The sequence below is a fragment of the Heterodontus francisci genome, chromosome 1 (genome assembly GCF_036365525.1).
Source record: "Heterodontus francisci isolate sHetFra1 chromosome 1, sHetFra1.hap1, whole genome shotgun sequence".
Lineage (NCBI taxonomy): Eukaryota > Metazoa > Chordata > Chondrichthyes > Heterodontiformes > Heterodontidae > Heterodontus > Heterodontus francisci.
Window position 1 is genome coordinate 134,523,452 of NC_090371.1, and position 24,905 is coordinate 134,548,356.

Below are 24,905 nucleotides of genomic sequence, written 5' to 3' on the forward strand. Positions count from 1 at the left end.
CGTGTTCTTTCAGTGAACTGTCAACAACAAAACAAAATCTATGAAATCTCCAGCCTTCCAAAATCCAATCCATTTCTACCATTTAAATACAAGTCCTCAAAAAGAAATTGACAAAAAAATGGAAGCACTTTCATAACACTGCCATTATTTTAAATTTTTAAATGCATTTCATGACAAAAGTATGGAAACATAGATGAAAAACATTGGAACACATTTACACACTCATTCTCATTCACTCTTTACCTGTAGCTAATGCAGTTCTGCTTTGTACCATCTTTGCACTCATAACCAAACGTTAAGTCCGAGACGAAGTATCTGCAATTACATTATTTTTGCCCGCAATGTGGATAATCTTTAAGTGATAAAGTTGCAATAGTAAACTCCAGCGAATAGTCTGGCATTCTGGTTTTTGAAATTTTCCACAAAGAATAGGGGGTTATGATCAATATATACCAATGTCTCCCTGTAGTCATGGCAGACACAGACCGCAAAATGCTTCAGAGCTAGCAATAAGCCCAAGGTTTCTTTTTCCACTGCTGAATATCTTTTTTTGATGGCAATCCAGCTTTTTGGAAAAGTATCCCACTGGCCTTTCTATGCCCGATTCATCATCTTGCAACAGGACTGCACCAACCCCCAGGTCATAAGCATCAATTGCTACCTTGTAGGGCTTAGTGAAATTTGGAGCAGCCAACACTGGTTCATTAATCAAAATGGCTTTCAGCCCCTCAAAGATGCTTGGCACTCTCCTGAACACACTACTGTGGCTTTGTTTTTTTGTAGCAAGTCTGTCAGTGAAGCAGCTATGGTACTAAAATTTGGTAGAAACCCCACATCCCCAAAAAACTCATGATTTCTCCTTTAGTCTCAGAAGCAGGGAACTGCACCAATGTTTGTACTTTTGCTGTTTTTGGCAACAATTGTCCTTGCCCAACTACACGCCCGAGGTAGGTCACTCTTGTTTTTGCAATTTCACTTTTGGCACTTTTGCTGCGCCCCTAGCTAAGCTGATTCATTACAGCTACAACACTGGCAACTACCCAGCAATGTGGAATATTGCCCAGGCATGTTCTGTGCACAAAAAGTAGGACAAATCCAACCCGGCCAATTACCACCCCATCAGTCTACTCTTGATCATCAGTAAAGTGATGGAAGATGTCGTCGACAGCGCTATCAAGCGGCACTTACTTAGCAATAACCTGCTCAGTGACATTCAGTTTGGGTTCCACCAGGGTCACTCAGCTTCTGACCTCATTACAGCCTTGGTTCAAACATGGAAAAAAGAGCTGAACAAGAGGAGAGGCGAGAGTGACTGCCCTTGACATCAAGGCAGCATTTGACTGAGTATGGCATTAAGGAGCCCTAGCAAAACTGAGGTCAATGGGAATCAGGGGGAAAACTCTCCGCTGGTTGGAAACGTACCTAGCGCAAAGTTGGCTGTGGTCGTTGGAGGTCAATCATCTCAGCTCCAGGACATCACTGCAGGTGTTCCTCAGGGTAGTGCCCTAGCCCAACCATCTTCAGCTGCTTCATCGATGACCTTCCTTCAATCACAAGGTCAGAAGAAGGAATGGTCGCTGATGATTGCAAAAATGTTCAGTGTCATTCGCGACTCCTTCGATACTGAAGCAATCCATGTAGAAATGCAACAAGACCTGGACAATATCCAGGCTTGGGCTGATAAATGGCAAGTAACATTCACACCACACCTGTGCCAGGCAATGGCCATCTCCAACAAGAGAGAATCTAACCATCTCCCCTTGACAATCAATGGCATTACAATTGCTGAATCCTCCACTATCAATATGCTGGTGGGGGGGGGTTACAATTGACCATAAACTGATCTGCAGTAGCCATATAAATACCGTGACTACAAAAGTAGGTCAGAGGCTAGGAATCCTGTGGCTAGTAACTCACCTCCTGACTCTCCAAAGCCTGTCCACCATCTACCAGGCACAAGTCAGGAGTGTAATGGAATATTCTCCACTTGCCTGGATGAGTGCAGCTCTAACACTCAAGAGGCTAGACATCATCCAGGACAAAGCAGCCTGCTTGATTGGCACACCATCCACAGCATTCACTCCCTCCACCACCGATGCACAGTGACAGCAATGTGTACTATCTACAAGATGCGTTGCAGTAATACACCAAGGCTCCTTAGACAGCACCTACCAAACCCACGATCTCTACCACCTAGAATGACAAAGACAGCAGCTGCGTGGGAACACTACCACCTGCAAGCGCCCCTCCAAGCCACACATATTCCCGACTTGGAACGATATCACTGTTCCTTCACTGTCACTGGGTTAAAATTCTACAACTCCCTTCCTAACAGCACTGTGGGTATACCACTCCACATGGACTGCAGCAGTTTAAGATGGCATCCCACCATCGAGCTAAAGAAATATCGGCCTTTGTCACCACCACCTTCTCATGGGCAATTAGGGATGGGCAATAAATGCTGGATTGGCCAGCGACACCCACATCCCCATAAAACAAATAAAAACAAAAAGGTTGATCACTAAATCAGCCAATGGTAATTTTCTAAACAGAGCTTCTAGTTGTTCCAAGTGGTCCTTCCAAGTGTCACTATATACCAACACATCAACAAGGTAAACCACAGTTAGGAACACTGGCCATCACTTGGTTTATTAACTCGGGGTGTAAGAGGAGACTGAAAAAAAAGTGTGACATCACAGGAAAACCGCAAATTCATTGGTTGGCAAGTAACTGCTAATTTGAATTACCTATTTCAGATTAAAGGTGAATAGGAGAAATATTTTACAGATTAGAAACAAAAGAACAGTCGGAAATTTAAAAAACAAATTAAGATCTAATTAAATAAAAGAGATGCAGGGCCAGGCGATGTGTTGTACCTGCATGATGTGGGAGCTGGTGGACCTGTTGCGGTTCCTAGTGAACACATCTGCAGCAAGTGTTGGCTGCTCGAGGAACTCCCGCTCAGAGTTGATGAGCTGGAGTCTGAGCTTCGGACACTGCGACACATCAGGGAGGGGGAAAGAGTGTTACCTGGACGCTGTGTTTCAGGAGACAGACAGTCACTCCCCTTAGATTAACTAACTTGAACTCGGCCAGTGGTCAGGGACAGGAGGGTGTGACTAGGAGCGAGGCAGGTAGAGGGATCCAGGAGGTAGTGTTGCAAGAGCCTCAACCCTTGCCCTTGTTCAACAGGTTCGAGACTCTTGCTCCCTGTGTGGACAAGAGCAGGGACTGTAGGGAGGATGAGCAAACTGACCATAGCACCGTGGTACAGGGAGCCATTCAAGTGGGGGGAGAAGAGAAATGTAGTCATAATCGGGGATAGTATAGTTAGGGGCATAGACACTGCTCTCTGTGGCCAGGATCGAGACCCGAAGGTTGTGTTGACTACCCGGTGCCAGGGGTCAGGATATCGCATCTGGGCTGCAGAGGAACTTGGAGTGGGAGGGAAAAGATCCAGTTGTCGTGGTCCACGTAGGTACCAGTGATATAGGCAGAACGAGGATAGAGGTTCTGCTGAGGGAATATGAGCAGCTAAGGGTAAATTAAAAAGACCAAAAAGGTAATAATATAGGTAAGTGGGTGAACATAACAAGGACAAACAAACAGTGCCTCAGGGCTATGTAACTAGGGCGGCACAGTGGCGCAGTGGTTAGCACTGCAGCCTCACAGCTCCAGGGACCCAGGTTCAATTCTGGGTACTGCCTGTGCGGAGTTTGCAAGTTCTCCCTGTGACCGCGTGGGTTTCCGCCGGGTGTTCTGGTTTCCTCCCACAGCCAAAGACTTGCAGGTGATAGGTAAATTGGCCATTGTAAATTGCCCCTAGTGTAGGTAGGGAATATGGGATAACTGTAGGGTTAGTATAAATGGGTGTTTGTTGGTCGGCACAGACTCGGTGGGCCGAAGGGCCTGTTTCAGTGCTGTATCTCTTTAAAAAAAAAAGATTTATTCAACATTTCCTTCGGATTATCCAAATCCCCAAAGTAAGTTTCAAATATTTTGACTGTGAGATGTCAATTTTACCTCTGACAATGGAACTTGCTTAGCTCAGATCACTACACATGAAGGAAGAATTCCCTGGAACCTTTTCCTGTAACTTTTCAGTCTCTAACTTCACTTGTTTTTTCTGTGACTACTTTCGCTCCGGCCATATCATTCCCCAGAGGTACGTCAACTCCATCTACAGGCAAACTGTGGACAACTCCTACAGTTACCGTTCCAGACACTATGTCACGCTCCAGGTGCACCCGATACAAAGGTACAGGTATATACTCCCCGCCATTGCCATTCATTAAAACCATGGCACTCAATGCGTTCTCTGGTGGAAAAATTTTGTCTTTCCCCAGCAAGGGTGTTTGGGTGGCTCCTGCATTCCCAAGTATAACCAGAGGTTCACCTGCTTCACTTGAGGGATAAGGAGTTACTTCTCCTTTTGACAAGAATTCCTTGCAACTCTGAAGTATCTTATTCATGTGCCCTGACTCACAGCGGTTTTTGTATTTGGCCTTACAACTACAGTCAGAGCTACAACCTCTGTCATACTCTCAGTCAGGGTCCCTTTCTCTACATTGGTCTTGTGCACCCCAATCAGTCCCATGGGTTTACCCTGCAACTTCCAGCATTCTGCACGGTGTTCCACCTTGTGACAATGTTAACACTTAGGCTTGCGGACCTCAATTCGACCCTCAGCATCTTCCTTTCTGGCCTGAGGTAATGTTGGGGAGTTCCCAGTTGTCCCCAGCTACTTGCCTTCCTTTCACCCTTCCACCTTCTATCTTTCTTGGGTTTGTGGGGGTGACAGACAAAGGGTTTAGGCTTATTCACAAAATCAATCAGCAGCGATCTCAGCTGCCAGTCTGTTGAAACTTTCTGGTTCTCTACATGGGTTCTTACTAATGGTGGGAGGGAATTTTTAAATTCATCCAGGAAAATTATTTCCTTAAGGTTTTCATACATGGTCTCTACCTTTAGTGCCCACATCCAATGGTCAAAATTAATTTGCTTTACCCTCTCAAATTCTATAAGTCTGCCCAGCCGATCTCCGGAGGTTCCGAAATTTCTGCCTGTACACTTCAGGGACCAACTCATAAGCAGCAAGAATAGCCTTTACCATCTCAATCTACAGAAACCTCTTCAGAAAGCATGGCATAAACTTCATGAGCTCTGAACATAAACTTGCTTTGCATAAGCAGTGCCCAGCTTTTCCTTCAGCCACTTCATCTGTCTGGCTATCTTTTGAAAAGAAATGAAAAATGCCTCTACGTCCCTTTCCTCAAACTTCGGAAGGGCTTTAAACAGCTATCCACTCGGTCCTGGGCTGGTGTCAGATCTTTCTTCACCAGAACTGTCACTAGAGTCAAGACCCCTTTGTCCATCATCTTTAATTCAAATTCCTTTCCTTCGCAAGTTCAAGTTTCTTCGTTGTCAATTCTCTCTCAAGCACAACTTTTTTCATTTCCAATTGCAACTGAATCCTAGCTAATTCAACTGAACTACTATCTGATCACCTTTTTCCTCTTCCAATTTTAAATGCTGTGCTATTATTTCAATTATGTCTGCTTTCTTAGCTCCTGGTTTTAACTCCAACTCCAATTTTGCAGCCTTGGAGCCTTTTAGCTTAACCTTGGTTAAGTTTCTCAAATCGCTCAGGGATAAGTCCTCCTTCTCCAGAAAGATCGTAGCAACTGATCAAGACATTCTGGTAGTGTAAACTTTATGCTAATGCTTACAATTGCACATTGTCGGCTTTTGGGTTATCCCACACAGAGCCCCTAATTACGTTACGACCGAGGTGGGGGGAGTGCACTGTCTTTTTTAGTTCCACTTCTCCACATGTCACAACATATATTTCAATGTTTACCCAGTTACCCATGCAGTCAATCATATGCTCTACTCATTATCCCAGAATAAACTACACCAACCAGGTTTCTTTCATAAACAAAGTTATCAGTTTATTATAAAACAAGACTTATCCAGTAACAAAGCAAAGCATTAACAGTTTGAAACACGCAAGTTTCCTTTTAAAATCCCCCACACACAAATTCACACTGAAAAAAATACAGAACTTCTCTCTGCAGAGGTCTGTTACAGGACAAAAAAGAATACTTTGGCCAAATACTTGCGAATTCTCAGAGAAAAAAAAAAAGATATGGAAGAATGTCAGTTGTCCCTTTTGGTCTGGAGTCTGGGTATATGGTGATGGCTCACTGGGATCTTTTCAGAAGCAGTTCGTTTCAGGCAGCGTTGAGAATTAATCTGGTAGGCTTTCCAGGAGAAATGCAGCACCAGGAGTTTCCACTGTCACACACTGGTTTTGCAGGTTTTTTTCAAAGGTAGGAGGCAAGAGGAGCTGACATACTGGACCTCTCAGGGTCTGAGAGGTGCAGGAAAGATAAGCTGGAGTTTCTTTCTTAGCAGGCTGATCTTCAACTGCTTTTCGAGCACTGTCCACGCCCCAGCTAAACCAAAACAACATCTCACAAGCGAAAGCAAAGAGCAAGTCAGAACTTCCTGACCCTCGTAAATCTTGACATGTCACTTCTCTGTAAACATATTCCCCAGGTCACCAAGGTTTCTGTTGTTTATTGAGCTTAAAGCACATGATTTCCAGCAAAGGCTGTTTTCAAACACAACATCTGTGTCCTTTCAGTGAACTGGCAACAAAACAAGGTCCAGCATCTATGAAATCTTCAGCCTTTCAAAAATCAAATCCATTTCCATCATTTAAATGTGTCCTCAAAAAAAATTTAACAAAAAAATGGAAGCACTTTCCTAACAACTTAAACAAACACTCAATCAGCTGCTTCTCCTGTGCTAATGTCACTATTTTATAGGGAGGTTAACCAAAACGTTTTTATTTAACTCTTTGTATCTGAAAACCTTAGATACTGCTATAACTGGGATGTTGTCACAGCCCATAGCCTTTGCTGTATCCAGTGGCTTCAACTGTTTCTTGCTATTAGTGCCAATTCGATTTGCTGCAATATCTCCATAATATGCTGCACCTTCATAACAGGTTTTGTTTCACCTGCATCTGTCTTTATTAGGCCCACATTTCGCTTTACAAATCTCTCTCAATATACCTAGGAATCTCAGTAACATGTTGCAGTTAAAGCAACATCAAAAGGCCAATATAGAATCCACCATGTTTTTAACATTTTGAAGAGCAAATTTTAAAATCAAAGAATGAAACAATGGGAATTTTTTTTTTTTTTTTTTTAAGTGAGTTTTTTCTGGAAAGGTAATGGAAGCAGATTCAATAGTAACTTTGAAAAGGAATGAATACTTATGGGAGAAAAACTGCAGGGCTATGGGCAAAGAGCAGGAGAATGGGATCACTTAGATAGCTCCTGGAAGTCCATGCACATTACATCCACTGACACTACCCACCACAACTACGACCTCTTCAAAGAGTTCAACCAGACTAATCAGGTATGACCTACTCTTTTCAAATTCATGCTAATTGCTTTCAACAGCTCTTTCTTGTCCAATTGTTCAGTCACTCTGGCCCTGATGATAGAATCCATTAACTTTCCCACAATTACATTAAACTGACCGATCTGTGGTTATCTATTTCTCCCCATCTCCTTAAATAAGAGTGACATTTGTAATTTTCAATCTGGAGAACTTTGGAAAATTATGGCTAATTCATCCGTAATTTCTTCACCTATTTATTTTAATACTCTGGGATGGAAATCATCAGGTCCTGGAGATTTGCATATCTTAAGTCTCATTTTTTCATTACCATTTTTTAACTCATGTTAAATCCACCAAGTTCCTCCCCTTGGCTTAATTTTAGGTTCCCTTGTAACTTTGGTATTTTGTCCTCCAGTGTGAAAACAAATACAAAGTACTCAATTTAACAAGTTATTTATTTATTATCCATTTTTGTCTCAACAGCATCTGTCTTTATTGGGCCCACATTTCCTTTTCCAACTTTCTCATAATATACTGTCATGGTCCTGTAGTTTTTTTTCCCCCAGGGAATAGGTGGTGTGTCTTTAAGGCTTACAAAGGATCAGTACTGCTTTAAGAACCAGCAAACCTCAGAAGTTGGAGAAAGTGCATTTATGGTTGCCATTGGATAGTCATTTGGAGACTGTGATTCAAAGGGTGCCTTCTCGTTACCTTGGATACAGCCACTTGGACTGAATATCAAGTGATACATTTGTTACAATTCAATTTTGAACTGGCTTTTTAAGTTGAAGACAGTCTGTTCTAAAAGAACACAGACAGACTGCTGGTGTTAGCACCTGAAAGAGTTCTCTGCCATGTAAACTGAAGGAAGTGAATTTAGTCTGTTTAATTATCTCTCAAAATTCTAAAAAAAGTCAAGCCAAAACAGAGATGTTATAATTTAAACTGAAGGAAGGGAAGTCAGACTGTGACAATCTTTTATCCCTCAAAAATTCTAAAGCCAAATTGATTCATTTAAAAAGTGTTTGCAAGTCATTAATTGTTGAAATTTGCTGAAGGAAGGAAAGCATCGCTTACTGCTGGACTTAGACTACGGATTGTTCTGTGGAAGAACCTTCCCCCCTCCCATTGGACGGCTATGAGGACTTCGAGCAACATTCGACTGTAAATTTGCAAGGACTCCAATTTGTAAGAATTTAGTTTTTTAAATTAAACAGTTGATTTAAAGACACCTGGTTTGGTTAGCCTCATTTGGGGGGTTAATAGATGGTACAATTTGGCTGGGTCTTTCTTTAACTTGGAAAGTTTAAAATATGTTAAGCGATCTGTGGAGGGATGGGATTGAATTATCAGTGCATTTCTCCCACCACAATCAAAATTGTATATTTTGATTGAAGGGCTTGACTGGAGCGGTCAATTGTAACATATTAATTGGGTTTCTCGTCCGGGATTTGAATCATATCTTAATTGGGGGCTCGCTCACAGTTGAATCATATTTAGTTCAGTGGCTCGCGTCTGGAATCAGAATCAGACTAATTTGGAGGGCACGCATTTGGCATCATATTAATTGCTCTCGAGTCTGGGATCATATCCATTGGAAACTCGATTATTGGGATCTAAATCTAACACCAATTACAAAGAAATTAAAAGAACCAGGTCTTTTGTATAAGATACAGTCTATACCATTGTAATAGCATTAGTGATTGCAGCAGAGTTTTTGGGAATGCAGAATGTTTCCCTGAGTGACTTGATAATTTTAACTAAGAACAAATTAAAAGAAATGGCAGGAAATTGGGGTTGGAATGGAGATCAGGTGCCAAAAAAAAAAAAGCAGGGATAATTGGATTGATAGCCAAACATCTGGAATTCGAAGATGATAAAGATGAAGGGCAATACAAGGAACAAAATACGAGAGACATGAAGGTTGTAGGTCCGAGAATGGTGCAGTGGTATTGGCTAGGATTCAGTTAGAACCAAAAATAAATCATGAGCCAGAAAAAGAATTAAGAAAACTTGAATTGGAAAAAAAGAAAAAATAGCAGCAAGAAAACTTGAATTTGAAAGAGGAAAGGGAGAAAGAGAGCATTTCAGAGAGAAAGTGTAAAAGAGAGGGAATTTAAGTTAAAAGAAATGGAACCAAGACAAAAGGGTAGTCTTGAACCCAAGGAAAATTCAGGTCAGGAAGAATCTGAGTTTAGGTCAGGACCCAGTGAGAAGTGGTTTAATTTTATACAGGCTCTTCCAAAGTGCAAGGAAAGGGACATAGAGGCATTTTTCATATCTTTTGAAAAAGTAGCCAAACAGATGACCGAAAACAAATGACCAAAAGAAAGCTGGACATTGCTTATTCAGGGCAGGCTGGTAGGCAGAATCCATGAAGCTTATGCCATGCTTCCTGAAGAGACGTCAGCAGATTAGGAGATGGCATAAAAAGGCTATTCTCGCTGCGTATGAGTTAGCCCCTGAAGCTTACCGCCAAAAGTTGAGGAACTTAGAGATTGACTGGGCAGACATATTTAGAATTTGAGAGGGTGAAGCAAATGAATTTTGACTGTTGGATGTGGGCATTAAACAGAGCAACCACAAGAACCTTCAAGAATCTATTCTCTTAGAAGAGTTTAAAAACTCCATTCCTTCAGTAGTGGGAACTATTATAGATAACCTGAAACTTTTGAAAGCCAGACAAGCAGCAGAGATTGCTGATGATTTTGAGCTTGTGAATAAGATAACCCATTTTGTCCAACACCCCCATAAACCCAGAGAAGGATAGTAAGTGGGAGGGTGAAAGAAAGGCAAGTAGCCGGGGACAAGGAGGAACAGCTGGGATTACCTAGGATCACCATCCCAGGTCAGAAAGGAAGATGCCGAGGGTAGAAGTGAGGTTCGCAAGCCAAAGTGTTATCATCGCAACAAGATGGGTCATAGAGAGATACAGCACCGAAACAGAAACAAGTCCGCGCCGACATTCAACCACCCATTGGAGGAAACCGGAGCACCCGGAGGAAACCTATGCAGTCACAGGGAGAACTTGCAAACTCCGCGCCAGCAGTACCCAAAACCGAACCCGGGTTGCTGGAGCTGCAAGGCTGCGGTGCTAACCACTGTGCCACCATCTTCATTCAGAGTGCTAGAAATTGCCTGGTTAAACCCATAGGACTTATGGGGTACACAAAGTTAGTACAGTGGAAAAGACTAACAGAGTATAGCAGACCAGGCTATAGCTTTAACGACAGCTGTGAATATGAAACCAGATACTAAAACTAAAAGGAGTGTAGAGGTCAAGAATAAAATACCTGAGAGTTATAATAATTTTTATTGTCAAAGGGGAGAGTAACTCCGTATCCTGTGAATGAGGCAGGAAAGCCCATCATTGTACTCAGGGACACAGGAGCAACTCAAACTCTCTTGCTGGGGAAAGATATGAGGCTTCCACCACAGAGCCCCTTGAACACTTAAGTTTTAGTTAATGGAATTGGCGGGGTGTGTATACCCGTACCTTTATATAAAGTACGCCTAGAGAGTGACTTAATAACTGGGATAGTAATTGTAGGTGTTCACAATCACAGAATAATACAGTGCAGAAGAGGCCCTTCGGCCCATCGAGTCTGCACCAATGCATTAAAACACCTGAAATGTCTACCTAATCCCATTTGCCAGCACTTGGCCCATAGTCTTGAATGTTATGACGTGCCAAGTGCTCATCCAGGTACTTTTTAAAGGATGTGAAGCAACCTGCCTCTACCACCCTCCCAGGCAGAGCATTCCAGACCTTCACCACCCTCTGGGTAAAAATGTTCTTCCTCAAATCCCCCTTAAACCTCACGCCCCTCACCTTCAACTTGTGACCCCTCATAACTGACCCTTCAACTAAGGGGAACAGTTGCTCCCGATCCACCCTGTCCAAGCCCCTCATAATCTTGTACACCTCGAACAGGTCACCCCTCAGTCTTCTCTGCTCCAGTGAAAACAACCCAAGCCTATCCAACCTCTCTTCAAAGCTTAAATGTTCCATCCCAGGCAACATCCTGGTGAATCACCTCTGCACCCCCTCCAATGCAATCACATCCTTCCTATAATGTGGCAACCAGAATTGCACACAGTACTCCAGCTGTGGCCTTACCAAAGTTCTGTACAACGCCAACATGACCTCCCTGCTTTTGTAATCTATGCCTCGATTGATAAAGGCAAGTGTCCCACAAGCCTTTTTCACCACCCTATTAACCTGCCCTTCTGCCTTCAGAGATTTATGGACAAACACGCCAAGGTCTCTTTGTTCCTCGGAACTTCCCAGTGTCAGGCCATTCATTGAATACTTCCGTGTCACATTACTCCTTCCAAAGTGCATCACCTCACACTTTTCAGCGTTAAATTCCATCTGCCAGTATTCTGCCCATTTGACCATCCTGTCTATATCTTCCTGTAACCTAAGACACTCCACCTCACTGTTAACCACTCGGCCAATCTTTGTGTCATCCGCGAACTTACTGATCCTACCCCCCCACATAGTCTTCTATGTCGTTTATATAAATGACAAACAATAGGGGACCCAGCACAGATCCCTGTGGTACGCCACTGGACACTGGCTTCCAGTCACTAAAACAGCCGTCTGTCATCACTCTCTGTCTCCTACAGCTAAGCCAATTTTGAATCCACCTTATCAAGTTACCTTGTATCCCATGTGCATTTGCTTTCTTGACAAGTGTCCCATGTGGGACCTTGTCAAAGGCTTTGCTGAAATCCATGTAAACTACATCAACTGCACTACCCTCAGCTACACACCTGGTCACATGCTCAAAAATTTCAATCAAATTTGTTAGGCATGACCTCCCTCTGACAAAACCATACTGACTATTCCTAATCAAATTTTGCCTCTCCAAGGGAGATAGATTCTCTCCTTCAGAATTTTCTCCAGTAGTTTCCCTACCGCTGACGTGAGACTCACTGGTCTGTAGTTCCCTGGCTTATCTCTACAACCTTTCTTAAATAGTGGGACCACATTAGCTGTTCTCTCGTCCTCTGGCACCTCCCCCGTGGCCACAGAGGAATTAAAAATTAAGGTCACAGCCCCTGCAACCTCCACCCTCGCCTCCCACAGCATCCTGGGACACAAATCATCTGGACCTGGAGATTTGTCCACTTTTAAGCCTTCCAAAACCTCCACTACCTTGACACTCCCCATGACAATTTGCTCAAGAACCTCACAGTCTCTCTCTCCAAGTTCCATATCTACATCCTCTTTCTTTTGGGTGAAGACAGATGTGAAGTATTCGTTCAACACCCTACCAATGCCCTCTGGCTCCACCCACAAATTTCCCCCTTGGTCCCGAATGGGTCATACTCTTTCCCTGGTTATTCTCTTCCCATTGATATACTTATAGAACATCTTGGGATTTTCCCTACTTTTACCAGCCAGAGCTTTCTCATATCCCCTCTTTGCTCTCCTAATTGCTTTCTTAAGCTCCATCCTACACTTTCTGTACTCCACTAATCCTTCCATTGATTTGCTCTACTTGCATTTGCTAAAAGCCTCTCTTTTCCTTCTCATCGTACCCTGAATGTTTCTGGTCATCCATGGTTCTCTGGGCTTGTTGCTCCTACCGATTACCCTGGAGGGAACATGTTGGGCCTGTACCCTCCCCATTTCCTTTTTGAATGCCCCCCACTGCTCTTCTGTAGATTTCCCGACAATTAAATCTTTCCAGTCTACCATGGCCAGATCCTGCCTTATTTTACTAAAATTCACTCTACCCCAAACCAAAACCTTTTTTTTTTGCAACTTGTCTATTTCTTTCTCCATAACAAGCTTAAATTGTACCATGTTGTTGTCACTATCACCAAAATACTCCCCCACCAACACATCAACCACCTGTCCGGCTTCAATCCCCAGAATTAGGCCCAGCACTGCACCCTCCCTTGTTGGATCCTCTACATATTGAGCTAAAAAGTTCTCCTGTGTACATTAAGAACTCCACTCCATTTAAGCCCTTAACACGATGACTATCCCAATTAATGTTGGGAAAGTTGAAATCACCTCATAATTACCCTATTATTTTTACACACCTCTGCAAATTCCATATATATTTGCTCCTCAATTTACCACTGACTATCTGGGGGTCTATAATAAACACCTAGCAATGTGGCTGTCCCTTTTTTATTCCTAAACTCTGCCCATAAAGCATCATTTGATGCCCCCTCCAAGATATCACCTCTCCTTACTGCAGTAACTGACTCCTTAACCAATATTGCAATGCCCCCTCCTCTTTTACCCCCTTCTCTGTCTCGCCTGAAGATTCTATATCCCGGGATATTGAGCTGCCAATCCTGCCCCTCCCTCAACCATGTCTCCGTGATGGCTACTATATCACTTCCACGTGTCAATCATTGCCCTTAACTCATCCGTTTTACCTGCAATACTCCTGGCATTAAAGTAGAGGCCTTCCATCCTGGTCTTACTCCCTTGAAACTTACTTCCGCTGTATTCCCTCTGACTTGTTCGCTTTCCTGTGTTTAGCTGTGTCCCTATTCTGCTAGGAGTCTGCATCCTCTGCCAAATTAGTTTAAACTCCTCCCAACAGCATTAGCAAACCCGCTAGCAAGGATGTTAGTCCCCCTCTGGTTTAGATATAGACCGTCCCGTTTGTACAGGTCCCACCTTCCCCAGAAACGGTCCCAGTGGTCCAGGAATCTAAAACCCTCCCTCCTGCACCAACTCTTAAGCCACGCGTTCATCTGTGCTATTCTCCTATTTCTATACACGCTAGCACGTGGCACTGGAAGTAATCCAGAGATTACAACCAGAGAGGTCCTGCTTTTTCGTCTACTGCCTAACTCCCTGAATTCTTGATGCATACCTCACCCCTCTTTCTACTTAGGTCATTGGTACCAACATGTACCATGACCTCTGCCTCATCACCCTCCCCCTTCAGGATGCCCTGCAGCCAGTGACATCCTGGACCCTGGCACCAGGGAGGCAACACACCACCCTGGAGTCACGTTGACGGCCACAGTAGCGCCTATCTGTTCCCCTGACGGTAGAATCCCCTCCTATTACTATTGCTCTTTCCTCCTTCCTGTATAGACAGGCTGCTTGCAGTGCCAGAAGCTTGGCTCTGTCGGTACTCCCTGGAGGAACCAGCCTCATCAGCCTCCAAAATGGAATACCGATTTGCAAGCGGGACCCCAGGGGACTCCTGAACTACCTGCCTGATTCTCTTGGACTGCCTGGTGGTCACCCATTTCCTTCCTTCAAGTCCCTTCAGCTGCAGCGTGACCACCCCTCTACACGTGCTATCCACAACGCTCTCCGACTCGCGGATGCTCCACATTGTTTCCAGCCGCCGTTCCAGCTCTGAAACCCGAGTTTCCAGGAGCTGCAGGACACACTTCCTGCACACATGCTGGTCCCGGGGACTGGAAACATTCCCGGATTCCCACATGCAGCAAGAGGAGCAAACCATGGCTTTAAGCTCTCCTGCCATGACTAAACCCTTTAAATTTAAAAGTTTAGAAGATTATAATTTTTTTTAAAACTACTAAGTCTTGCTAAAACAATGACTTACAATTCAATCCACTTTGAAAAATACACACCAGGACTTACTCACCAGTCAGCTGTGCTCTTTGGAAACTCTCGGCTCCCCTCACTGAGGACAGATAGGAAATGAAAGGAGCTCCTCGCTCCCTCCTCACTGAACTTCCTCAGTCACCAAACTTCCACTATAGCACTCTAATGCAACCCAAGTCAGCACTCTAGTGCAAACAAGGTCAGCACTGTAAGATGGCCCACTTTTATACTGACTGACTCTAGCCCCTGAAAATTAGAGAATTGGCTTAAACCAGTTAACAAGGGGCAGCTGCAAACAGAGCCTGAGTGAACTCTGTTTAAAGCTGGTCTAAAACTCACCTTCTCCAACCCAAACAGCAACTGTTAAGTTAATCTGCTAAATAAAAGACAGACTAAAGATAAAATTAACCCTTAGTTACCCTCAGTCACCAAACTTCCACTTTAACACTCTAATGCAACTCAAGTCAGCACTCCAGTGCAAAACTGTGTTGTCCCCAGGTTACCAGTAAAGGGTATTAATCTACTCTCCCTAGGAAACGATTTGGCTGGATTAAAAGTATCAGTTCTTCCTATAGTTACAGAGGAACCATGTGAATTTAAGGAAACGGAGCAATTACAGGAACAAGTTCTGGGAATATTTCCTGCATGTGTAGTTACCCGAGCAATGGCTAAACAGGATCCATTGTCGGAGATAAAAGGGGCAACACAAATTGAAAAACAAGTATCTGAAACCTTATTTGGGGATTTAGATAATCCAAATGAGATGTTTAACAGATCGTCTATCATTGCAGCACAGTAAGCTGATCCAAAGATCTACCGAATGACACAGACGGATGCATCTGAAGCTGAGGTGAAAGGAGTTACGGAAGGCTATAATATGTCAAACAGGGTTTTGAGGAGGAAATGGAAACCCCCTCATAGGCCTGCAAATGGAGACTGGATAGTTGTTGAACAGATAGTGGTACCACCTAAATATCGACGGGGATTATTAGGGTTAGCACACGACATTCCTTTTGCAAGACATAGGGAAATTCAGAAGATCAAATCACACATAAGCAAACATTATTGCTGGCCAGGTCTTACAAAGGATGAGACACAATTTTGTAGGGCATGACATACTTATCAAATGGTGGGAAAACTACAACTTACCACAAAAACAGGGGATGAAGTATTAGTGTTGTTACCATCCCAGGGAGAACTACTGAAAGCACTGTTCAGTGGCCCATATAGAGTGATCAAAAGAGTGGGTAAGGTAGATTACTTGAATGACACCCCTGATCACTGGAAGAACCGGTTGTGTCAAACCATATTATCGCAGGGAGGAGAAGCTAATACAGTTATGGCAGGTAATCGGGACTGTTGAGAAGGAAAAGGATAGTGAGGATGAGGCAGAAGCAGGCCTAGGAAATTCTTAGATTGAACCTTCAACTATCCCATTAGGGAATGCAGAATGGCTAGGAAAATTAAACCATAGGCTTTTACACTTAGAGGCAAAACAGTGTGTAGTCCTAACCAGGGTTTTCACAACGTTTCAAAATGTTTGTAGAGATAAGCCAGGATGCACAACCTTAGCCACACATGTGGGTATAGGGGAAACCATTCCTTTAAAACAATATCCTTGTCACTTAGGTCCAGGCAGACAGGCCTAAGTGGAAGCAGAGGTACAATGCATGCTGAAGGGCAGCTTAGATGAACCTAGTCAGGATAGCTGGATGGTCTTGATCGCTAAACCTGGTGAGTCAGCTCAAACTTGCAGAGACTCTAGAAAAGTCACTGTGGTAAAGAAGGCAGACTCCTACCCAAATTCTCATTTAAAGGACTGTAAGGACAGAGAGTGGGCAACACAATGTGTCTTAAAGAGACAGATGTGCTGGAGGGATACTGTCAAATTCCTTTGACACCCCAGGATAAGAAAAAAAAAATAATCAGCTTCTGTTACACCAGACAGGGTTTTCCAGTGTCACGTGATGCCACATAGGTTAAGGGATACCTGAGAAACGTTGCATAGAATAGTAAACCCTGTAGTGGTCAGTGCTCAGAGCTGTGCAGTTCACCTGGCTGAGGCGATGGACAATAGGGACACTTGGGAAGAAAACAGGAAACAATTGGAAGACTATGCTTGGAAATTTGAAATGGGTTAATTGGAACAACCTTTTGAAAATTTAGTTTAGTTTAGAGATACAGCACTGAAACAGGCCCTTCGGCCCACCGAGTCTGTGCCGACCATCAACCACCCATTTATACTAATCCTACATTAAACCCATATTCCTACCACATCCCCACCTGTCCCTATATTTCCCTACCACCTACCTATACTAGGGGCAATTTATAATGGCCAATTAACCTATCAATCTGCAAGTCTTTGGCATGTGGGAGGAAACCGGAGCACCCGGAGGAAACCCACGCAGACACAGGGAGAACTTGCAAACTCCACACAGGCAGTACCCAGAATTGAACCCGGGTCGCTGGAGCTGTGAGGCTGCGGTGCTAACCACTGCGCCGCCCATTTAAAGCCGAAATGTTCTGGTGGAACTTGTTGCTGTAGTCTGAACACTTTTTTTTTAAGTGTATATCTGTAAAAGCGAGGAAAAAAAAGTTAGCGTTTTTTCAGTTTGTATTTTTTTTACCTAATGTAATGAAACATTCCAGGAATGGCGTTTCATTTCGCTAGGGGCAGAGGTGTCATGGTCCTGTAGTTTTACTTTCCCGGGGAACATGTGGTGTGTCTTTAAGGCTTGGAAAGGATCAGTATTGCATAAGAACCAGCAAGCCTCAGGAGTTGGAGAAAGTGCATTTTTGGTTGCCGTTGGATACAGCCATTTGGAGACTGTGATTCAAAGGGTGCCTTCTCGTTACCTTGGATACAGCCACTTGGACTGAATATCAAGCGATACATTTGTTAAAAAGCCAGTTCAAAATTGAATTGTAAGTTGAAGACAGTCTGTTCTAAAAGAACACAGACAGACTGCTGGTGTTAGCACCTGAAAGAGTTCTCTGCCATGTAAACTGAAGGAAGTGAATTTAGTCTGTTTAATTATCTCTCAAAATTCTAAAAAAGTCAAGCCAAAACAGAGATGTTATAATTTAAACTGAAGGAAGGGAAGTCAGACTGTGACAATCTTTTATCCCTCAAAAATTCTAAAGCCAAATTCATTCATTTAAAAAAAAGTGTTTGCAAGTCGTTAATTGTTGAAATTCGCTGAAGGAAGGAAAGCATCACTTACTGCTGGAATTAGACTATGGACTGTTCTACTGTGGAAGAACCTTCCGCCGCGCCCACCCCCCCCACCCCCCACCCCCACATCAGACAGCTGTGAGGACTTCAAACAACATTGGACTGTAAATTTGCAAGGACTCTAATTTTTTCTATTTTAAATGTTTATATCTTCATATTGTTTTAAAGATTTCGTTTTTTAATCAAACAGTTAATTTGGTGATTTAAAGACACCTGGTTTGGGTAGCCTCATTCAGGGGGTTAATAGATGGTACAATTTGGCGGGGTCTTCCTTTAATTTGGAAAGTTTAAAATGATGTGTTAGACGATCTTTGGAGGGACGGAATTGAATCATCAGTGTGTTTCGCCCACCACAATCAGAATTGCATATTTTGATTGGGGGCTTTGACTGGAGCAGTCAGTCCCAATACTTATAATCAAAGCTAACAGGTTTTTTTTAAAAACAGGTTTTTGCACCTCAAACTTTCATTGTACCCGTTTGTTGCCTCATAGCTCTCATGTCAGGTGGATTTTCACTTTTCCTTGCACTTTTCTTTTAGCTTGACACCTGACTCAATAGTTAATTATGGTGTTTTTATTTTTAAGGCAGAGGTAGACAGATTCTTGATAAGCAAGGGGGTGGAAGCTTATCGGAGTAGGTGGAACTATGGAGTAATCAGTTCAGCCATGAACTTATTGAATGGCGGAGCAGGCTCGAAGGGCCGAGTGGCCTACTCCTGCTCCATGTTGTTATGTTCCACTACATAAATGGAGCTTTTGGCTTTTAGCAGTATGTACTTGTTTTGTATCATATCAAGTATTACTTTGAATACTTCCCACTATTTGTAGGTTTACTCATTCACAATTCAGCCCAGTTTACTGTGGTCAATTCATTTCCCATTCCACCAAAGTTTGCCTTACTTAAATTTAAAATCTTGGTTTATTACTCTCTCTCTTCTCTCAAACCTAATACCAAATTCCAAGTATGAACGTATTTACAGCACAAAAACAGGTCATTCAAACCAACAGGTTCACGCAGTGTTTATGCGCTGCACAAACCTCCTCCCATCCCTCTTCATCTAACCCCATCAACATATCCTTCTATTACTTTCACCCTCATGTACTTTTCTAGTTTCCCCTTGAATGCATCTATGTTCTTTGCCTCAACTACTCTCTGTGGTAGCAAGTTTCACATTCTAACTGTCTAAAATTCCCGACTGAATTTATTAGTGACTATCATATTTATTGTCCCTAGTTCTGCTCTCAACTGCAAGTGGAAATATCTGGTCTACGCCAACCCTTTCGAATCCTTTCATAATCTGGAGGACCTTGATCAGGTCACCCTTCAGTGTTCTCCATTCTAGAGAGAGCCTCAGCCTCTTCAACTTTTCCCGATAGGTATAACCTCGCTGTTCTGATATCACTCTGGTAAATTTTTTTAACTTTTTCCTATGCCTTCAATTCCGGTTTATAATATGGAGAGCAGAACTGTTCACAATACTCCAAGTGTGGTCTAAGCAAGGCTCTATACAAGTTTAACATAATTTCTCTGCTTTTCAATTCTCTCTGAATAGTGCTTGGTTTGCTTTTGAATGGCCTTATAAACCTTCATCACTGCTTTCAGTGTTTCAGTCATATTATGATCACTGCTCGTAACATGTTCCCAGACTGACAGATTGTTAACTAATTCTGGTTCGTTACTCCTCACAAAATAACTGTCCCAAATATATTCTAGAAATTCCACTGCCTTTATTACTTGTGCTCTGCTGCCACTCTGTGAAATGTAATATCTCCCATTATAATGTTTTTTGCTGTATGTTCCATATTTATACATCCCCACTGCATTATTAGCAGCTTCGTAGACACTCCTACCACAGTCTTGAATCCTCTGCTGTTTAACGCTACCCAAAATGTTTGCATTGACTGATCACCCTTACTGAAATCCCTGCTTTCTACTGCTGTAATTGTGTATTTTATCAATATTGCTACTCCCCCCTCCATTCCTAATTTCTCTGTAATGACTACTACCATCATCCTCTAAGCTGAATCTGTACTTCCACTTATTTCAGACCTTATGCTAAGTGCATTTGTATACAGAACTCTTACTTGGATAACTATACCCACGCTGCCAATATGCCCTGCTGTGCTGGTCTTTTTTTTTTTTTAAACTTTTTGTGCTACAGTGTGGATTTTCCCCTTCCACTGCTCACCATGATACAGAAATCATATATGGACTCTAGACGGAACAGGCTAATGTATTAAATGATCTTTCTTTGGCCTGGATATTTATGTCCTTATGTTCTGAGTAGACAGGCAAACTCAGAATGCCTTTGGAATATCAGAATATGTTGATATTCTGAAAAATCCATTGGTAAATGCATTACTTTGAATTTTAAAACAAAAAATTCTTGGTTCTCCAAAACTATAAAAATGATTTAGAAGCACTATACCTACAATGCATTTTAAAGTCCATTATATTACAGTACACTCAGGTTAATGTATTTAACAGAGAAAGTTAGATTTGATCTCAACCTTCTGTTGATTTCTGACTTGAGACTGCTGACAGCACGTTAGTACAGGAAAACTGGAGAAAGGCAAAGAAAGCATTATGGAAAGTGTGAGCAGGATAAAAGGGGGAGTGTCACTGTGGCAAAAAAAAAAAAAACTGGATTTACTCCACTTCACAGTTAAACTGGCACAGTTAACAGAGGAGTGGTATGGAGTATTGGAGCATTAACAGTCAGTGCCACAGATCAGGAGGCCACACATTCAATTCTCACTCCATTCAGTTCCTAGCCTCAGCAATTTTTTTTCAATGTTTTTGTATGAAGAAACTTACCTGGAGATAACATAATAGTGCAAAGGATCTCCATATTAGAATTAAGTATACAGAAATAAAAGTTAATAGGTGTTTAAATTCTCTTAGTGCAAGATAAGTGATCTATACCCACTTGGCTTCCACGTCAGATCTTAAGTATACAGTAAAAGCCTCTGTATCATCATGAGGACTTCGCCGTCGAATCTTCCTTAACTGCTCCAGGTCACTGTAGGTAAAGTGAGAAATTAAGATCTTTATTAGAAATAATTACTATACACAGCATTGCAGCACAGCACATTGGAACTACACCATGTGGTACCATGGAGAAAAAGGCAGGCTTCATTCTGGGCCCAAACCCTGAAACTGCCGAGTGGCAAAAAAAAAAATGGCCAAAAATAAAAATGACACATGATCCTTGGACGTGTTACATGCTGATAGCAGCCCACGGCATTAGTACTGTGCCCTAGGGTGTTTCATTTTATAAACAGCAAGCCAAATATATAAACACGGTGCACACTCAGGCGAAAAGAAAGGTTCTCATGATACAGAATTTCTGTCAGAGTCCTTTAAGAAAGGGATATTAGTATCCATGACTGGCTGAACAAACGAATTAACTTGGGATGGTTAATATTACTGTGCTCTCTATTCAGTTCTCCATTAGGGAGATCTTTGTACAGCAGAATTCACAAATCAGGTTCATGATTTGTATGCTGCAATTCTCTTTTCCACAAAAAGTATAATTAACCAGAATGTACAAACATAATCAACATATTTGGATTGTCTTTTACATTCCAATATTTTGCATTTTTTTTTTTAAATCACAACATCTTCATTTCTTAGCAATGCTGCTGAATACCTGGGTTTTAGACAGAACTCATTCAGTGCTCGCATACCAGTGATGAAATTATTTTGTGTGTATGCGGATCCATAGTCTCTTTTCTTCAGAATAGCTTTAACTGAAAAACATCGGGGAAGAGAATGAGCTTTCAAACAATGAATTAAATATACACACACACTTTCTCTAATGCTGATGAAACAAAGCCCCTTGTTATCCCTTGTATATTTATTAGACTCTTAGAAACAGAGCTCAACTAAATATGGTTACAGCACAAAATGCAGCCACAAATTTCAAGAGATTTTATCACATTTTGTTAGAGTAACCTATCACACATCTGCAACTCAGATATCACCATCTGTCAACAAGGATGCTTAAAAATTTAGAACACTTGTTCATTAATAGATCCTTTTATATTACATATCTCATCAATGCAAAATATTTTTGATTTCAGTGCCACATAACATCTGTTACGACCGAGGCGGGAGAAGTGTACTGTTTATTCTAGTTTCACATCTCCACAGGTCACAACATATAAAGTTTTCCACTTACTGATATGGTCAATCATATTCTCTTTTTCCCGGAATAAAACACACCAGGTTTCTTTAATAAACAAAATTATCAGATTATAAAACAAGTCTTAACCAGTAATGAAGTAAAGCATAAACAGATTGAAATATTAAAGTTCCCTTTTTACCTTAGCGCATATACGCACAGGTTAACTGGAAAAATAAAGGGAATTGCATTTTAGAGCTCTATTACAAAAAAAGACAAAAAAACATGGATTACATATTTGCTAATTCTTGAAGAGAGAGAAGATATGGAAAGATATCCTTTGTTTTGGTTTGGCGTCCCAAATGCGTATAGACGGCTGTCACCGGGATCTTCCTAGAACAGTTCTTTTCAGGCGACAAAGATCAGTTTGGGTAGGCTTTCCAGGAAATGCAGCAAAGGTTTCAGACACAGCCCTTACAGCAGGAATGCAGTCACAGTTTCAGTCTGTTTCTTGCACTTACTTTTCAGGTCAAGGAGATGGAAAACAGGCAGGTGTTTTCCAAACTGCTTGGAAAAGACTGAGTTGGGGTGGTTTGTTCTTCTTAGCAAGTTTTCTCCAACTGTCTTGGCAAACCATTGTCCATAACCCAATTCACTGTCTAAAGTAAAACCCATAAACAATGTCACAAGAGGGAAGCCTCCTGACCTCTATAAATCTTGACTGGTCACTTCTCTGTAAACATCAAGTCAAAAACAACCCCTGTTGGGTAATTATTTGAAAACAGGTGCCTTCCAGTAACTGTTTGTTTTCAAAGCCACACCTGTCAGGTGACCCTGGTAAAAACCCATCCATGGAGTCTTTTCAGTTTTCCCAAAATAAACCAATGTCCAGCTCTGAAATAAGAGTCTGCAAAAAAAAAACTTTAGAAATATAGAAGCACTCAGAACACATCTAGTATAGTCCAAGAGTGAAGTCATCAGAATCAAATTCTTGCAAGCAGCCTTGAACAGCTGGTCTCATCATCTTGGACATGCAGTCTGTTAATTCAGTGGAATAGTTTTGTGGGTTAGCAGCTACTCTCTGACCAGTCCAAAGTTGTGACCCTTAATAAAATCAGTGGAACCCATGAAGCATGTGGCTTTTGACAGTGTGATGTCAACAATGACTGAATACCTGAGCTTAAGATAGAACTCATTTCAGTACTCTCACACCAGTGACTAGATTATTCGGAGTGCAAGTAGACCCATAGCATTCACAACCTGAACATCCTGCAGACAGGAGACTCAACACGGTGTAGGTCTTGAGATTCAAATTTGCTTTTGAAAAATATCAAGGCAAAATTATATTTTTGAATAAACAATGGGGAACAAATTAAAAAAAACTAATTTTCCTTGCACTTTATGGTTTGTACTGAATTACTAGATTCTGTCTAGTCAGTCAATATTCACATCATCTCAGTAGCTATTCAATTACTGCGTTCCATTGTAGCCTCAGAAGCTCACAGCACAAAGACCAACTCAAAGTTATTATCTTTTACTTTGCTTCTTCTACATTTTGGTACAACTTAATATATTTAATATAGTAATTTTTTTTTTTTTAAAGCGAGCTACATATAGACCTCTGATTAGCATTATTTAGTCATTACATCTCTGAAACAAACAAACAAAACAAACATTTGTGAATGAAGCTTCATTGCATTCCAAAATAATTTAAAATATTTTCAGTGGATTTACTGTCTGGCTATGAATAAAAATTCAATTGTCAAAGGCATCTAGATTTTTGAGAAGATGCATATTCTTTTAGCATTAAAACTCCTCACTTGCCTAATTACACAATACTATAGGCTATAAATTACTGTTATACAAGTATCAGATCCTCTCTCTGCCGTTTTAATGGAAACATTAGGCAGTTTACTTCGATTAAGTGTTACAATATCAGGATTTGGATACATGCATGTTAAGCATTCGTAAAAATATCACTTACAATACTTCTCAGGCTTAACAACTGTTCAAATGCTTAAATAATCTTTATAATGTTTTTGTAATCTTATTCTCTTCCTTGATCAGTAAAATGCTTCGTATCTATTCTCCTACCAAATTGGTTAATTCTTTGTTTAATAGCTTATCTCATCACATTGGTACCAACGACATAGGTAGAAAGAGGGATGAGGTCCTGCAACAAGAATTTAGGGAGCTAGGTAGCAGATTAAAAAGTAGGACCTCCAAGGTTGTAATCTCTGGATTACTCCTGGTGCCATGTGCTAGTGAGTATAGGAATAGGAGGATAGAGCAGATGAATGCATGGCTGAAGAGATGATGCAGGAGAGAGGGCTTTCGTTTCTGGATCATTGGGTCTGCTTCTGGCGAAGGTGGGACCTGTACAAGTCAGACAGGTTGTACCGGAACCGGAACCAGACCAACATCCTTGCAGGGATGTTTGCCAGTGCTGTTGGGGGGGGGGGGGGGGGGCGGGTGGGGAAGGTTAAAACTAATTTGGCATGATGCACAGTCAAATATAGAAGAGAAACTAAGTCAGTCTGTAAGGCAGAGCAAATATAGACTTGTT

General features: G+C 41.9%; 1 protein-coding gene across 2 annotated transcripts in view; it reads right to left on the reverse strand.

The window, feature by feature from the left end:
• Positions 1-24,905, reverse strand: part of slc30a9 (solute carrier family 30 member 9) — a 196,858-nt gene that overhangs the window by 121,224 nt on the left and 50,729 nt on the right. For both annotated transcript variants that reach the window (XM_068036225.1, XM_068036235.1), the window contains 2 exons: positions 21,866-21,965; positions 21,143-21,235 (listed from right to left, as the gene is read on the reverse strand). In XM_068036225.1, coding sequence (XP_067892326.1) covers positions 21,143-21,235; positions 21,866-21,965 — 193 coding nt within the window. The remainder of the gene's footprint in view (positions 1-21,142; positions 21,236-21,865; positions 21,966-24,905) is intronic.